At 40.4% G+C, this 18,339-nt stretch overlaps 1 protein-coding gene across 2 annotated transcripts in view; it reads left to right on the top strand.

Annotated features, from left to right (window-relative positions):
- The window catches only part of LOC137324571 (reticulon-4-like), an 88,598-nt gene that overhangs the window by 14,722 nt on the left and 55,537 nt on the right, over nucleotides 1-18,339 (top strand). For both annotated transcript variants that reach the window (XM_067989011.1, XM_067989010.1), the window contains 2 exons: nucleotides 4,921-4,977; nucleotides 11,326-14,352. In XM_067989011.1, coding sequence (XP_067845112.1) covers nucleotides 4,921-4,977; nucleotides 11,326-14,352 — 3,084 coding nt within the window. The remainder of the gene's footprint in view (nucleotides 1-4,920; nucleotides 4,978-11,325; nucleotides 14,353-18,339) is intronic.

Below are 18,339 nucleotides of genomic sequence, written 5' to 3'. Positions count from 1 at the left end.
ACAGGTGCTGTTAATGGTTCTGCTGTTGCCATTTACTGCTCCTCTAGACCCTTTACTTGTCCCATTACCACCTGCTTTGCCTTGCACCATTATCGCTTTTGTCATTTAATCACTGCTGCCCTCACACCTTCCCTTTTTGTTCTTTCCTCCTCTCCCCTCTTCTTTTCTTCTCTTCCCCCACCCCCCCCCCAAATTTCCCTGGCTCTGTACTTGCTTAAAAACTGTTAAATCTATACTTCTAGTTCTGACGAACGGTCATCGACCTGAAACATTAACTTTCTCTCTCCACAGATGCTGCCTGATCTGAGTGTTTCCAGCATTTTATGATTTTATTTAAAAATATACTGATCGTGCAGAACAATTACAAACCTAACAAATTAAGTGAAATAAAGAACAAAAATGGCCTATACAAATCCCACAGGGAGAAAGAAGGGGCTCACTGGGATGATTTTAAGAAAATGCAAAAACACCTTAAAAGGGTGATAGGGGCAAAGCATGTGCTGGAAAATGTCACAGTAACTGAGGCTAAGCATTACAGTAAAAGATTCTTCAGTATCACAACAGCAAGCGAACAGTCAGTGAAGAGGCGGTCTTGAAACTGAGGATTATAATTATTCTCAATGAATACTGCTTCCAAGTATTCATAATGGAAGACTTCAGCAACATCTCTTTAGACAGAGATCCCAAATAAAATCTGTGATGAGATGGAAGTCCTAGACAAGCTAAATGGACACAAAACAATGTATTTCCAGGGATAGATAGAATTTATCCCAGAGTGCTGAGAGACTAGGGAGGAGATTTATGGCACTGGCAATCATTAGGAAAATGTCATTGGACACTGGGGAGGCACCACCAGATTGGAAGCTCCACTGTTGCCAAACCTTATCTCCCAGTGCAAATTATGGGAGTTTATTTACAGTTTTCACAGAATAATGGACAGTCATGAAATTTGATCTTCAGAGCACCAGTTTTAAAAAAAAATCCCAGAAATACATGCAATAATAGAATTTGACCTTTAGTCACTTGTAAATCAGTGGCTGTGATGCTGTCCCCTACATGACACAACACCCTAGTTGTTAGAAATCAGCATATACTCTGACTCACCATTGAGCAATGCCATGGATGTTGAGGAAACCTAGCCACTACAAGAGATCGGGTTGGGGGAAAAAGTTGAGCAATTTGATCAGCTTCATTGTGGTCACCAGTTACTTTTTTTCCCTACCTGTCTAGTGAATTAAACTGATTTTTACTTGGTTGTGGAATGTTTGAGCTAATTAGCATGGTTAATGTGCAGTTAACTAACCCCGGCTTCTTTTCTCCACTGCCAACCGTCTCCTTGAACCCCTCTCCCCTGGCTTTCCCTTCCACAACAAATGCAAGGAACTGGTGGATTTCTTTGTCGCCATGATTGAGACCATCTGTTCAACTGCCTCTGCTGCATTCCTCCCTTGCCTGCCCTAGCCCTGAACTCTCATCATTCACTAGTTTTTCTCCTATCTCCCCGTGTGCTGTCTCTGAGTTCATCTTGTCCATGAGACCCCCCCCCCCCCCCTGCTCTCTTGAACCTATTCTCTCTAAACTGCTGACCACCAAACTTCCATTCCTATGCTAGCTTATATTGTAAACGGTTCCCTCTTCTAGGGTATGGTCAACCTCCCTTTCACATCTGACATCATCACCCCCCCCCCCCCGCCTTCAAAAAGCCCATCATGACCCCTCTGTCCTCGCAAACTATCACCCCACCTCCAAACCTCCCTACCCTTGTCAAAATCCTGGAACACGGTGTCGCCTCCCAGATCCATGCCCATCTTTCCCGCAACTCCATGTTTGAACCCCTCCCATCTGGTTTCTGCCCCTGCCATAGCACTGAAACAGCCCTAATCAAAGTCACAAATAACATAACTCTGTGACTGTGGATATGGTGCACTATCTCTCCTCATCCACTTGATCTGTCTGCAGTCTTTTACATGGTTGACAACACCATCCTCCTCCAACGCCCCTCCATTTTCAACTAAGTGGGACCGTCCTTGCCTGGTTTCAGTTTTGCCTATCCAGTTGTAGCCAGAGAATCTCCTGCAGTGGTTTCTCTTCCTGTCCCCCGCACCGTTGCCTCTGGAGTAATCCAAGGATCTATCCTTGATTCGCTCTTATTTGACACCTACATTCTGCCCCTCGGTGACATCATCCGGAGATGTGACTTAATGTTCCACATGTACGCTGATGACACCCAGCTCTAACTCATTACCACCTCTCTCGACCCCCTCCACTGGCGGTGCTGTCGGACAAAGTCCTGGATGAGCTGCAATTTCCCCCAATTAAACATTGGAAAGATTGAAGCCATTGTCTTCGGCCCCTGCCACAAACTCCGTTGCCATGCCACCGATTCAATCGCTCTTCCTGGTTACTGTCTCAGACTGAACCAGACTCTTTGTAACCTTGGCATCCTATTTGACCTTGAGTTGAACTTCTGACCCTATATCTTATCCATCACAAAGACCGCCTATTTCCACCTTCGTGTCTCTGCCCCTGCCTCTGCGTATCTGCTTGGGAACCGACTATTCCATTGCACCCCTGGCCATCTTCCATCCTCCATAAACTTGAGCTTGTCCAAACTCTGCTGCTCCATCCTAACCAAGGTCTGATTCTTCCCCCCCCCCCCCCCCCCCCCCCCCCCCCGCCTCCTCTCAAGCTGTGCTCGGTGACCTACGCTGGCTCCCTGTCGACTAATGCCTCAGTTTTAAAATTCTGATCAGTGTTCAATTTCTCCATGGCCTCGCCACTGCCTAGTCTGTAACCTTCACCAGCCCTACAACCTACCAGGAAACTGCATTCCTCTAACCTTGGTCTCGTAATGCATCACCCATTCCCTTAGCCCCAATATTGGCACTGGAATTTCCTCCCTAAAGCCCCTCCATCTCTCCACCCCTCTCTCCTTTAAGACACTTCTTAAAACCTACCTCTCTGACCAAGCTTTTAGTCACCCCTCCTAATATCTCCTCCTTTTGGTTCGATGTCAATTTTTGGTCTCATTTTGATTTCATTTCCACATCGTTCACCTGAGGAAGGAGGTAGCCTCCGAAAGCTTGTGAATTTAAAATAAAATTGCTGGACTATAACTTGGTGTTGTAAAATTGTTTACAATTTTTGGTCTGATTACGCTCCTATAGAGTGCATTGGGACATTTTACAAAGTTAATTGCGCATTTAAAATGCATGTTGTAACTTGATTAGCTCAAATAACTAATTTGTTCAAGTGCTGTGAACATGTGTGGTAGATGCAAGATCCTTTATTATGCAGATATCATTGAGTGTCGATCTCAAAAGTAGCTGTGAAAAGGCCTATTTTCTGGTACTGCTTGATTTTGAACAAAGGGAACTTATCTGTAGCTCAATTGTTGTGATTGGGCTCTTGAATGTAGAGAAGCACCTTACTAATGGAAGCAATTGAAGTGAACGGTCTGGTTTTAAAAGATCATGGCGTATCTCTGGTTAAAAAGGTAGTGCCATAGAGAGAATTCTGTTAATTGTTACCATCACATGAATATCCTAGAGGAAGAAAAATAGTTTTGGATTAATCATGCTCACCTGTATTTTCCTTTCTATATACTAAACCACATAGTGTCTTGCAAATGTTCCAATTTGCGATTGAAGTTAATTTTGTTTAAATGCAAACATTTAAAAAAAAAAGTTGCAATTCTCCTCTCCATAAACCTATCTGGAATTTGGTACTATCTATTTCTGAAGTTTGACTTTGTTCCCAAAAGTTCAATTTTAAGATGCTCAATTAAGGCTGGCTGTCTATCATCTTTTTGGGGGGAAGAAATAAACTACTTACAAAATAGAATTTTCAAAATCAAACTGATTTGAACTGTTAATTTTTTGTCGCCTCTATTTTGAGTTCTTTTGTTTTATAGTAATTGTAGAATGGATTCAGTTTTAAAGGTTTCAAGAGTTTGACTAAGCTTTGAATTATCCTTACCAGTACTGTGAAGTTGTTTGCATTTTTAGCTTTTTTTTGGTGAAATTTACAGAATTCCACTCCTGCTTAATTAACTTTCCCCTTTCTGTGGTTCTCTTTGATACACAAATCTTCATTTTATTAGTAGCTTCTTGCACTTGAAATGAGTAAACAGGCAGAAATTTAATGGCTAAAATTAAAATGAAAAGACAGAACAAAATGTAGGAAGGTGCTGAGACCCCATTTTATCATGAAATGCAAAATCCCAAACTGCTAGCTTTTGATTTAAAAAAAAATGTTCTTCCTTTCGCTTCCCCATCTATCTTCTCCTTCCTCCCCCAGAAGGCGCAGACTGCTACTGGCGTATGGTTCTATGGTGTTGGATGCCCCCTTGATACCTTGCCCCAAGTGCCCATTCTTTGTGTGAGCCTATACTGTAAGTGTCGCAAGGCCATTTTAGTGAGAAATATATCACAGCCAAGTCTGATGTACACACAGACTTTCCACTAATAGCTTATTTGGATAGCAGTCAAGAGCAGGAAACCTGTCTGATTTTCTCTTTCCATTTTCTCTCTTTCCCCCAACACCAAGAAATCAGACTTCAGGGTAGGCCATGTTTTATATATTCTAAAATCTATTTTTATTGGTTTAATTAAAAATTTGAGCTATGATTTGTGAAATATATACACTGGTCCTTTTCACCAGGTGAGCAATATCAAATTATTGAGACTGTCCTACACTGATATTCAGGCAACAAGACTACTAAAATAGCAGAGTATAAATCAATTGTATGGTCACCTGCCTAATTTTGATATTTAAGATCAAAATGTTGTTTGGAAAAAAATTGTTTTTAATAATTCAATGGCTGGGTCTGCATTTAAAGGACTTGTGTGTTTGGGCCATCTGTAATCATTTAGTTATATTGTTTGCCCCTGCTGAGGTCCTGTCATATTTGTTTTTCAGACGAATCCTTTTTTTCTCCTTCCGTTGCACCTGAATGTGTGATGCAGTCTTCTGCAGGCAAGTCCTTTCAGCTTTCCTTTTGTTCTTATCTGCATCTTATAACTCTAGTCAGTTTCTTATAAATATTTTTGCTTTTGATTTACTCTAGTGGACACTTTTTATGGGCTTAATTACTTGCTGATTTGCTAGCTTTCTTTCTATTTCAAAGTTTTCTTGCATTAAAATCAATTTTGCTTTAGTACAGAGTGTGACTTCCAAAGCTTGTATTAAGTAGATTAATTTTGATGGTTCAGAAGTAAAGTTCATGTAAAGCCACATAGATCAGAATGTTCTCAAATTTGATCCCTGGTCTGTGCTAAGTTTGCTGATCTCAACAGGGACAACTGTTGAGGTGTTTCCATTGGGCTAGAGATGGGAACATTTTCCTGAGCTCCTGATTGGAAGTGACTCCTATTGGAAGTGCATTTGTATGAAAACTGAGAGTGAGAGATGGCCTGGCAGAACTTGCCATTTGGATATGGTACTAGAGGGTGACTGCTGCTCATCGAGAAAGTAAACATTCTCAGCAGGAAGCAAATAGAGAGATTGAATAGAGGGGAAAAAAGATATAATTGCTTTAATATGCAGTAATTGAAGTTAACATGTCACACTCTTATACTTAGCAGCAATTTGTACCATTTTCTTGCAATTAGTTTGTCCTGTATTTGCTACTACTTGCTGGTTTATACTTCCAATCTTTCTATTTTAGTCTTTATTTTATCCATTCTTTATATACTATACTACTACTTCCTCCTTACCCCTTCCCTGTTTTTATTTGACCAAATGCTGTAGTTACACTTATCACCACCCACCCCTTTTCACAAATGTGAGGCAATCTTAATATTCAAGGACCACTCTGCCGTACCTTAATGATTTTGTTTTGTTCTATGGATGTAATCTCACTGCCCAAACCATTTCATATGAAGTTTTTAAAAAAAAATCACACTTGTAAAATATTTTACTCACAATGAACATATAAATACCCAGAGATGTCCCAATAGACAGTACTTTTCATCTGGCAACTTGAGTTTGAATTCTAGTGCTGCCTTGGGTTTATCTTGCTTATGGAGAGAGAAAACCTGGCCAGAAAGAAGATGCATACTTTAGGTATATACCTTGACATGTTGATCAAGGAGGGATTGGGCTGTATCTTGAAATGTTTGAAGATTGGTGTGGTCAGTCCACTCAATTTCTTCTTGGGAGGGAGAAGGAAGGATAGATAAAAGAAGAGAAATTAAGGTAGTTTGAAGCTAGAGAGGAGAGAACTTTGCCATAGAAACATTGTGACATTGGGACAACCTGAATCCTGAATGTTGTGAATTGTTGGTAATATGGGTATATGACTTAGCAACAGTGCAGGTAATTGTCAGCATAACCAAGCCAAAGAATGCCAGGAAAATAGCATCTGGTCCAGTGACTTGGAAATCAAGGTCAGCCATTTTCTATGTATTAATGCTGGACCAGTCTTCAGAAGAAATTAGTTTTGACTTTTTGCTTGAATGTGAAAACATGCCCTGCAACACCTGGTGAAATTGACACTCTTGGGTTAAGACAAGACTCTGGCAAGGCAGCATAAAAAATTGTTTGGATTAGATATTACTATATTGAAGTACAGCTTTGACTACCTGCAGTCAAAGTATCTGCTGAGTGTGCATTACATTCAAGAAAGTTAACAACCCTGATATTTTATATTTAAACATATTAACAAGAATAGTTAATTTTTCAGAATATTTCAGTAGTTTTAAATTGCTGACTTTTTTGTATGCTCAACAAGCAATCGATTCTAGAAATTGAATAGAATTACATAGACATATTTTCCACTGGTAATTAAGTGTCCACATCCAAAAACTTTCAGGGATGGTGCTCTCTACTCTCCCAACTCTACTTAAACCCAACCCTGAGAAGAAAACCTTAAATTCTATTCCATACCCACCCTAAACCAGCCATTTTCTGGTGTCTCAATTAGCCTTCCAGTTTAGATTGTGTTTTTGATGAAGTTCCAATTTAACATGACTGTGTAATCTTAAATTTGCAGAAAAATCGCCATAGTTCAAATATTGGATGTTCAGAATTTAGTTTTTTTTTGTTCAACATCCATGTATAACAAGTGAATACCCAGAGTCCAATGGTGGCAAATGCTTGGCCTTGTCTCTTTTTCAACAATTTTCTCTAAGTGGTTTGAGTGGGTGGCTATTCTTTGTAAGTCTGAATAATAAATGTTGGCAATATATTTGACAATGGAGGGGGCAGGTGAAGAGTGGAAATTAAAATGAGCCTGTTCCTCTTAATGTTAGAGTATACATTTTCAGCAGGGGTCATTAGGTAGCTGTTTGCATAAATCTTGAAGATTTCTTTCTCTCCTTCCTCCAATTTGACCCCCTTTTTAAAAAAAAATTGTGTCTCTAGGCTAATTGTAGTGTCCCGACCCACCTGAGATCAAATGCCTTGCCTTCAAGAAGTTCTTTATTAGGTGCTTGATCGCACCAATGTTGCCTTTGTATGGCGTTGTTCTGAGTTCCACCTAAATTCTATTGATTTGCTGTTGACCGAAATCTTAATTGTTTGTGGATAGGAACAATTTTTGTCAGTTCAATTGTCTTTATTTAATTTGAGGTTTTACCGGATTTTACTTGTTTTTCAGTGATCCTTTTAATCGTTTAAAGCTGTTGACATTGCAGCACTGGTGGAAATGTCTTTTTGATATCAGTTGACTCATGCTTTTCTTCACATCAGGGAAGATTCACTCTAGTTGATTTAGGTTTCCTTGATACTCAATTTCAAAATCTGCACAGTCATGGATCCTCCCTGGTGACTGATCCACGATATTTGTGTTGTCTGCTGGTATGGCATGATATCTAGTAGTGTGGAACATGCTCATTTAAACTTATTTGCAGTAAGTCAGTTCTCTAAACAAAAATTATCTTTCATGATCCTTAGAGCCATGATTTCTGATTCCTCTATAGAATCTACATAGCATTTCCAGATCAGAAAGATAATTGAACGCAGTTAGGGAGTGTAATCTGGAATATTCCAAAATGGTAGCAGTGGCTCAGCCTCGAGGCCTGAACAAAAGAATGGAGGACATCGGGGCCCTTTGGAGAACACAGAAGCTCTTTTAGCTTTACTCAAGACTGTTTATCCTCAAGGCTCCACAGCCATTCAAATGCCATTCAACACCAGAGCAACGAAATGGTTAGTGCTGAATTTAGTAACTTACATTTGATGCATATGTTGACTAGAGCACATTCACTGGCTTGTACTTATAGATATCAGTAACACTATAGTGATCAAGGTTCCAATCTACTTTCTGAAGTAAAGTGTTAGTGTAAAATTTGGCAATATTTGTTAGGTAAAACTTCTGATATCGCACTGTCAATAAGCAAATCATTGAGTAAGTTTCTTTCCGAGTCCAGTCTAGGGTTATCTTGAGCTTGTGTCCTTACTCATGTCTCTGAACACATGGTAGTATTTATATAGATTTTGAAGGCAATCCTTCTAATTCTGGTTCTAGCACCAGCACTAATCTTTTACATTAACACTGGCCTAGACTGTTGCTCTTTTTAAAAAAAAAAAATTGTTCATGGGATGTGGATGACAATGCCAAGACTGCATTTGTTGTCTATCCTCAGTTGCTCTGAGAAAGTGATGGTTGGCTGATATGTATCACTGTAGTCTTAATGGTGATGGTGTACCCATGTTGGTGTGGATAGGGAATTCCAGGATTTTAACCCAACAATGATGAAGGAACAGCAATAAATGTCCATGTCAGGATAGTGAGACTTGAAGGAGAAGTTGGAAGTGATGGCGTTCCCATAATATTGATGGTAGAGGTTATGGAGCTGGAAGGTGCTGTTGAAGCAAGCTTGGTAAGTTGCTGCACTGCATCCTGTAGGTCATACATACCACACCCACAGTGTGCTCCTGGTGGAGGGGATGGATATTAAGTGCAGTGGCGGGTGCTGATCAAACATACTGCTTTGTCCTAGATGGTGAATTTCTGGAGTGTTAGGATGGTGCAATCATACCAGTATTCCATCATACTTCTGACTTGAACCTTGTAGATGGTGGAGAGGCTTTGAGTGGTCAGATGAAATGCTGGATGCCCTGATCTTGTAGCCACGGTGTTGAAATGGCTGCTCTGGCTATCTTCTGGTCGATGTCAACACTTAAGATGTTGATGGCAGGGAATTTGCCATTAGTGGTGCAGTTGGAAATCTGGGGAAGATGGGTGGACATTCTCTTGTTAGAGATGGTCATTACCTGCCATTTATATGGCACAAATGTTACCTGCCACTTGGAAGCCTAAGTTTGGCTTTCAAGTGCTGATATAGGGTGACATGGGTAGTTTCAATATTGGAGGAGTTGTGAATGGAGCAGACTATTATTGAATAGTCAGCAAACAGCCACAGCCCTGACCTATTTAAGGAGGGAATTTAATTGATGAAGTTACTGAAGATGGGCTGAGGATGCTACCCTGAGGAACTCCTGCATCAATAAGGGGCCTGTGATATATTGCCCACTGACTATTGATGCCATTTTCCTGTATGTCAGGTGTAATCCACTGGAGAGTTTTTCCCATTGACCTCCATTTTGCAAGGGCTCCTTGGTGTCCAACTTGATTGAATGCTGTCTTGATGTCAGTCAGGTGGTACTCCTTTCTACAAGCTGGTTAGTTTGTATGATCTGTCAAAAGGTGCAAGGTGAAATCCCACACTTCACTGAAGAATGAACCTCAAAGTTCTCATGTATTACATCATAAATTTTAGTAAGTTCTTGCCATGGCCCTTTGTCACCATATCGGAAATTGGATGTACATCCCTCCTGATTTTCAGAATTCTCCGCGCTCTTAGTGGGCAATACTCTGCTGCAGCACCCTTTGTAAAATTATGTTTTGATTTGATTTCCATAATGCCTCCCATTGGGTGCTTTATCTTGCTGGAAATCCTGATACCAACAGATTCTATCCTGAATTTAGCTTTAACCATATTTGACAGACCTCCAGGATTTCATCTCTTCTCTACTCATGTTCCCTTGCTAATCAAGTACCACTAGTAAAAGTGGAGTGGTCTGTTGCCTGGGTCACATTTAGGGCTAATATGTGGAGAGACCTACTTAAGAGTAAATTGTGTACATTTTACAAAGTATTGTCATTATATGACAATTCAAAATGAGCTTTAGTATGACTGTTCCTTTTGAAGCTATGATATTTAGTGCATGGAGTTCCCACCTCCAGTTGCTTTGTGTTACTTTGTTATAATTTGTATGTGGAGGTTGAGTGAATGAGGAACAATTTTAGATTATTTCCTTTTGGTGTGGACTTCATTCTTTTTGAATGTAATTCAGTCTCCATGCACAAGTCAGTTCCTTCCTGTCCCTTGGTTCTCTTTCAGACCTGATGAGCAGGAGCTTTTTAAAAAAAATTCCCCTGTACTAAGTGGCCTCCTGTTGAAGAATGTGTGGCTCACAAGGAGACCTTTATACAACTGGGAGGTCGGAAGAGCTCTGACCAAGGTGACTCCTGTGGCAAAAGCTCCTATAGGGACACTGCCCCTCAATGGATAATGGAATATTCAGTTGTATGTGGAAATTAAACTATATTCAAAAATTTGAGCAAGACCGTACCCAATGTAATCTAGTATTAAATGTCACTGATTCATATCTGAACTTTGATTTATTGTTATTTGAGATTCATTTCAGGACAATCATCCAGGAGGATGCTGCCTGTCTCACCTGTGTCAGAATTCCACTTGAGTAAGTGGGTGGGAGTTGCTAGGAGTGTCAGACTGACTTTTATTGGTTATAAGTTCAGTTCTAATATCTTGCTGAGACCTGTTTCACTAAACTGTTCACTAGAATTCAGTAGTAAAACTTCTACTGAGTCATATGACTAGCAAGAACACAGTGTATGTTTGTCAGATTTGAGTGAATAAGAAGAATTCAGGTACGCAAAAGTTAGAGAATTGAAGTGTGTATAGACAGCACATTCAGAAATTGCTCAGACTGAACAGAACCAGTTTGCTTACAAGTGAATGTAGGGGCATTTCAGACCCAAGTACTGTTCAGTGGGATGTGCTATTAAAAGGCTGGTAGGGAGAGAAGTGGAAGGAGTCATTTTGATGCATCAGTTCTGATGATGCCAAATGAAGATGAAATGCATTAGCGATTGTGCACAGTTTAATCGTTTGAAAGGGAATTAATTAGACATAACATTGAAGTCATTCAGGTAGGTTGGAGTGGTCCTTTTAGTCTGTTTAAAACAATGAAAATTACTGTTTATATTAAATTTGTATATAAATATTTTATATATAGCATTCAACTAAAACTAAGACTTGACTTTTCTCATTTCCTTTCCATCCACAATCACAGACTTTTCTGTCAACTTGAAAGATCAACCAGCTAGTGCCGAACCTGTGGGCCCACAGGATGCTGCACCTGTGCATGTTGAACCTGTTCCTGTCTTCTCTATGTCCTCCTTTTCTTCTGATTCTATACCTGAATTAATAATGTCCACAAAAGCAGTCCACAGTGATGATCTTATACAGACTGAAGTTCCCATAAACACAGTTTTACAAACAATCTCTGGTTTTATGGAAAATACAATGGACAAACAAGTAGCAGACCATTTAGAAAAAGCTCATGGTGTTGGTGAAAAGGCACAAGTGAAGCCAACATTTAGAGAATCATCAGAGTTAGACACACTAATTTCTGTTGATGAAAGTCCATTCCAATACAAAGTCGGTCAGTGTGTAGAGCCAAATGGAAGTAAATTTAAAGGGACTACATCATCCCTGGTTGAAGAAACGATGCCAGAACAAGTCCAAGCAGATAAGGGAGGACTGACGAAGATTAGTGAGATCAAGGGCATAGATAAAGTTCGGTTATCAGATGACAGGGAAGTTGAATTGGAAACACATTTAAGATTAATGTGTGAGGAAGCTGGTGCGTCAGAAACGGGTATGAGCCCCTTAGTCAGAATTGTTGAGGAAAAGGAATCCATGCGGGACATGTTGGATTTTAATGAGCGAACCATAAAACCAACAGACAGTGGTCTTAACTTTTGTTATGGAGACATTTTGGAAGTAAAGGAGAGAAATGAGCTAAAATCTTCTGGTACAGGAATTAATCAGGTAGCTATGATTGATACTGATACCAGTAAATCCGTTATTAATGTAACTGTTAAGTCTGAGAGTGGTATGTTTCAAGATCAGGAAGTTTCAAAGACGCCATGTGATACCGAAGAACAAATTGTGGCTAAGGGCACTAGCAAGCTAGGTTATGCAGACTTGGAGAACTTGACCTTTGTGGAACAGTCCTTTGAACAAGATGGAAAGCTGTCTCCAACCGATGAAGCATATTTTGCAGTTTCACAAGTTGCAAGTGAACCTCAAACATATATGACATATGCTACATTTGATTCTTACAACATGTTCGATTCTCCACAGTCTGATTACTTCAGCACTAATGAAATGGTTCCTGATCACGATGCAGCTGCAAGAGGAAAGACTGAATTGAAAGAAACTTCAGTATTACCATTGCAGTTGACTGCTATTAAATCAGAAGTGACTAAAAAGGTTGAAGATACAGAAACAAAATCTCTACCACCAGTAGATACTGGAAACAAACCAATTTCCAAAGTAGATGTGACATCTGCGTCTGAAATTCATTCCCAACTATTTGATAGCGTTGCAGTTAAACCAGATCAGATAATGAAAACTGACTCTTTGGATGAAATCATAACTTCAGAACAAACTGCGCAAAGTTTTGCACCCGACCATTCACAAAGAATCTCTGAAATCGAGTCACCTGGATTGGTAGTAGGTATAGAAACATCTGAAGAAATAAGGAAATCTACTCAAGAGCTTAATCCATTTGAACCGCTACCTTCTACATCAGAACAGTGCGTTCTAGGCGAATCTGAAGAAGTACAAGGTTTAACAGACATGATTGTAAAGACGCCTACTTGCATAGAAAAAGACAGTGTTCCAGAATGTGTTACAATTCTTACAGATCCTGAGTGTGCTACAACACAATCTGTTGCTCAAAATGCCAATAAAGAACAAATTGTGCATGCCCTTTTAGAACCATTTATTTTTACAGACAGTGCTGCTAATGGTATTCCAGAGGTGACAAATATACAGCATTTGTTTGAGGAACAAAAGACTGTTTCAAATAGAGGAGGTAGTGAAGATACAATAGTTATTTCAGAGCAGGTTCCAGTTTCTGAAGAGATAAATTTACCAGAGCACCAATTGGTTGGTTCCATTATAGAATCAGAAGGTAAAGGTGAGGATTTCTGTGTACGATTTGGGTACAGTGAGCCTGATGTCTCTGAAAATATAAATCAATTGGTTACCCAGTCCAGTAAACAAGAGTTATTGCCAAGTAAGATTGTGGAAGAGAAAAATTATCCTAAATTGCTTACTCCAAAACATGAAGTATTAGCTGACACTTCTGTGACAATGAAAAGTCAAGATATGACCATATGCAAGGAAGTTGTCATCAGCAAATCTGAACCTATTTTGGGAGCACAGGGAGCTACTACAATTGGAATGAATCCTGTTGATGGAATTTTAGCTGATTACAAACATGTTGAGCATTGTTCACTTAGTCCACTATCACTCCACAATCAAACTGAAATCCCATCACTGATTAAAAATGTAACTGAAGATGTTCTGACTGGCTCAGTAAAGGTTACAGAGAAAGCTGCAATAGAAATTCTTTTAAGTCATCAGGAAGCTCCTGGAGAAATATTGCCTAGTCCAACAGTAAGTGAAAAGCGTGCTGTAGAAGAATCTCTCCCTGTTCCTTCTATGATTGAAGACAACGGTACACCAACCACATTATCAATGCCAAATGAGGATCTTTCAAGAGTTGGCAGAGGACTTGCTTTAAAAGCTTTGACTGAAGAGACTTGTTTGGCTACTTCCCAGCCAGTGAATTTGACTGTTGCTCCATCTTTACAGGATGATATATTTCCAGACAATCATTTGGAAAAGCTTGGTGAGATGAAAGCTAAAATTGATGGCCATTCTGAAAAATTGGAGATTGCACAAGTACAGATAAAGCCCCAAGAGTTACCTACTGATGCTTCATTTCTCATGAATGAAGAAGTAACAAAGGCTTCAAAAGAGGTGGTTACAAAAATTTTAGAAACCAGTGTTGCTCTAGCAGAAGTGTTGGGGAAGAAAGAAGGAACAAGAGCAGCATCCATGTCTCAGCAAGAAGCTGATATAATATTCTCTCCTGTTGGAGAGGGTGATGTGAGCAAAAAAAATGTTCCTGTAGAAACTCTGGTGCCAGAATTGCCTACTTTTGCTGAGAGCACTGAAACATCTAAAGATTCTGCTGTTGCTGCTATTGCAGATCTTTCAGTAAAGCCGGACAAAAAATCAGGTAACAATATGTGCACATTCATTGTCCGACTTCACAAATGCGCCTTCACCCTGTAGATAGTTTCATCACATTTGTTTAAATTGAAAATGTGTTCACCTCTTCTGTTAGCTTTTGGTAATGCTGTAACTGCATGACTGTGCTAAATGTCATTGTCCTTACCTTTACACATGTCTTGTTTTTAAGTCTAATGCTCATGTCTTTCAATATAACTCTCATAAATATTATTAATGAATGCTTGATTACACCATGATTTTTTAAATCTTTTAATGCATTTTCAAATGGCATCAGTGAATTGTAATCTAGCGATTCAAAGTTTAAGAATTTTTCCCTAGGTTGCATGAATGTAACATTACTAGATACTACACTAATTTGTAACACCACCTTTTGCAAAATTGTTTGGTTGGAATATTTTAATTCAAATGTAACTTTTGGAAAATATGCAATGGGTCTTTTTTGAATTGGTGCATTGGGGAATTAGATAATTAAATTTTGGAACAGGGAAAAGCCTTTTAGTTCAACAATCGGTGACCATTTTTCAAAGATGAAGCTCATCTTCCTGCATTTCCTCTTGTCCAGAAATGCCTCCAGTTTTCTGTTGAATTTATGCTGTTCGATTCAATGACAGTCCCTGGAAACTTATTCCACAACTCCTTTTTATTTGCGTTTTTAAAAAAAAAACTCTGCCTGACTTTGCTTGCTTCTCATTTCATTATTTTTAACTTTTCCTATTGTATTTGAATCCTTCAATATGGTGAACAATCTGCCTTTGCCAATTTTGTCAGTTCCTTTCTGAATTAACCAAACTAGATTATTCAAACCCATGAAAACTTTGTTCTTGGATGCCCCATTTGGAGAGTTAGGTGTCACAGCAGACTACTCATTCATCTCTATGGCTAAACTTCAATTTAGCCAGTGCCGATGGGATGAAAATCTACTCCATTAATTTGTTAGAGTATTTATGAAATGAGTTTGGGGCAATCTCAATCTAGTTCCTAAAGGATATGGGTTCACAGCACAAACCTGCCCCTAGTTTCTTTCCTGCAATTCAAGTTTGAACATCACGTTTCTGGCCCTGCCGCAGCACTGAAACAGCCGTGTTCAAATTCACAAATTACATACTGTGTGACTGTGATCGTGGTGCGTTATCCCTCCTCATCCTTCTCTACCTGTTTGTAGCCTTTGATATGGTTGACCACACCATATTCCTCCAAAGCCTCTCCTCTGTTATTCAGTTGAGTGGGACTGCCTTTGTCTGGTTCTATTCTCATCTGTCCAGTCTTGGACAGAGAATCTCCTGCCATGGCTTCTGTTCCTGCCCCTGCACTTTTACCTCTATCCTTGACCCCTTCCCATCTACATGCTGCCACTTGGTGACATCACCCAAAAACATTCAGGTTCCACATGTACACTGACAACACCCAGCTCTACCTCACCCCTAACTCTCTTGACCTCTCCACCGCCTCTGTGAGGTCGGACTGCTTATCTGACATTTAGTTCTGAATAAGCCAAAATATCCACTAGTTAAATGTTTGGAAGACAGATGCCATTGCCTTCGGCCCCCGCCACAAACTGCATAACCTAGCCACCGATTCCATCCCCCGCCCTGGCCATTCTCAGGCTGAATGAGACTGTTCACAACCTGAGTCCTATTTGACCCAGAGCTGAGCTTCTGACTCCATATCCTCTCCATCACAAAGACTGCCTACTTCTACCTCTGTAACATCACCTGTCTCAGCCCATCTGCTGCTGAAACCCTTATACGTGCTTTTGTTACCTCCAGACTCGACTATTCCAATGCTCTCCTGGTTGGACTCCCATCTTCCACCCTTAAACTTGAGCTAATCCAAAACTCTGCTGCTCTTAACTTAACTCGAACCAAGTCCTGTTCGTCCATAATCCCTGTGCTCGCTGAACTACGTTTACTCCCAGTCCACCAGCGCCTCACTTAAAATTCTCATTCTTGTGTTCAGATATCTCCATGGATCCTCCTCCAGCCCTACAACCCTTTGAGAACCCAGTGTGCCTTCAGTTCTGGCCTCTTGCACATCCCTGACTTCCTTCAACCCACCATTGGTGGCCCTACAGTCAGCTGTCTAGGACCTAAGTTCAGGAATTTCCTACCTAAACCTCTCCGCTGCACTCTCCTGTTAAGATGCTCCTTTAAACCTTTTTTTGGCCAAGCTTTTGGTCACCTGTCCTAATGTTGTCTCCTTTGGCATTCAATTTTTTTTTGTCTGAATATGTACAAGTGAATTGCCTTGGGATGTTTTACTACATTAAAGGTGGTATATAAATGCAAGATTGTTGTAGTTTGTCACAGATTATCAATAAATTGGCAATTTCAGGTCACAGGTCAACTGGTGTTGGAAATGATGCACTGGAATACTTGGAAGAGCTTTGAGATTTAAACACGTTGGGACTGAATTTTCCTGACTCTTGTGCGTTAAGAAAAAGTGGGTGGAGTTCTGTTATGACCAATGTCCTCCCAAACACTGCTGGACGTATCCTAACTCTCTCCAAGTTCCGTTCACCCATCACCCCTGTGCTCACTGACCTACATCGGCTTCCGGTCTGGCAACGCCTTGATTTTAAAATTCTCATCCTTGTTTTCAAATCCCTCCATGGCCTCACCCCTGCCTATTTCTGTAACCTCCTCCAGTCCGACAACCCTCAGATCTCTTCGGTCCTCCAATTCGGCCTCTCGCATCCCTGATTTTCATCGCTTCACCATTGGCGGCTGTGCCTTTAGCTGCTAGGCCCTAAGCTCTGGAATTCCCTCCCTAAAGCTCCCCGCATCTCTACCTCTCCTCCTTAGGATGCTCCTTAAACCCTACCTCTGAAGCTTTTGGCCACCTGTGGCTCGGTTTCAAATTTTGTTTGATAACAATCCTGTGAAGCGCCTTGGCACGTTTTATTACGTTAAATTTGTATCTACTTACCAAGCAAATCATTGATCCTTCTGAAGGCTGCTTGCCAGACCTGTGGATTGGTGGCCAGGAATGCAGCTGCACTTTAATTTCATCCCTCCTTTGCCAGATGAAAAGTGGTAGGGAAAATGCTAGAGTCTATTATAAAGGATGTGATAATAGGACACTTAGAAAATATCAACGGCATTAGACAAAGTCAGCATGGATTTGTGAAAGGGAAATCGTGTTTGACAAACCTACAGGAGTTTTTAAGGATGTAACTTGTAGAATAGATAAAGGAGAACCAGTGGATGTGGTGTATTTGGATTTTCAGAAGGCCTTTAATAAAGTCCCACAAGAGGTTAGTGTGCAAAATTAAAGCACTGGGATTGGGGGTAATATACTGGCATGGATTGAAAATTGGTTAACAGACAGGAAACAGTGTCTGACTAAATGGGCCTTTCTCAGTGGCAGGCGGTGACTAGTGGGATACCGCAGGGATCTGTGCTTGGGCCCCAGCTAGTCACAATATATATCAATGATTTGGATGAGGGAACTAAATGTAATATTTCCAAGTTTGCTGACGACACAAAACTAGATGGGGTTGTGAGGACAATGCAGAGGTTTCAAGGCGATTTGGGCAAGTTGAGTGAGTGGGCAAATACATGGCTGATGCAGTATAACGTGGATAAATGTGAAGTTATCCACTTTGGAAGGAAAAACAGAAAGGCAGAGTGTTATTTAAATGATGATAGATTGGGAAATGTTGATGTACAAAGGGACCTGGGTGTCCTTGTACACCAGTCACTGAAAGCAAACATGCAGGTGCAGCAAGCAGTTATGAAGGCAAATGGTACGTTGGCCTTCATTGCAAGAGGATTTGAGTACAGGAGCAAGAATGTCTTACTGCAGTTATACAGGGTCTTGTTGAGACCACACCTGGAGTATTGTGTGCAGTTTTGGTCTCCTTACCTAAGAGAGGATATACTTTCCATCGAGGGAGTGCAGCGAAGGTTCATCAGACTGATTCCTGGGATGGCAGTCCTGCCATATGAGGAGAGATTGGGTCGACTAGGCCTGT

The sequence above is a fragment of the Heptranchias perlo genome, chromosome 8, assembly GCF_035084215.1.
Source record: "Heptranchias perlo isolate sHepPer1 chromosome 8, sHepPer1.hap1, whole genome shotgun sequence".
In the NCBI taxonomy this organism is placed as follows: Eukaryota; Metazoa; Chordata; class Chondrichthyes; order Hexanchiformes; family Hexanchidae; genus Heptranchias; species Heptranchias perlo.
Note: the sequence above shows the minus strand (reverse complement) of the source record. Positions and strands in the feature narration are given on the sequence as shown.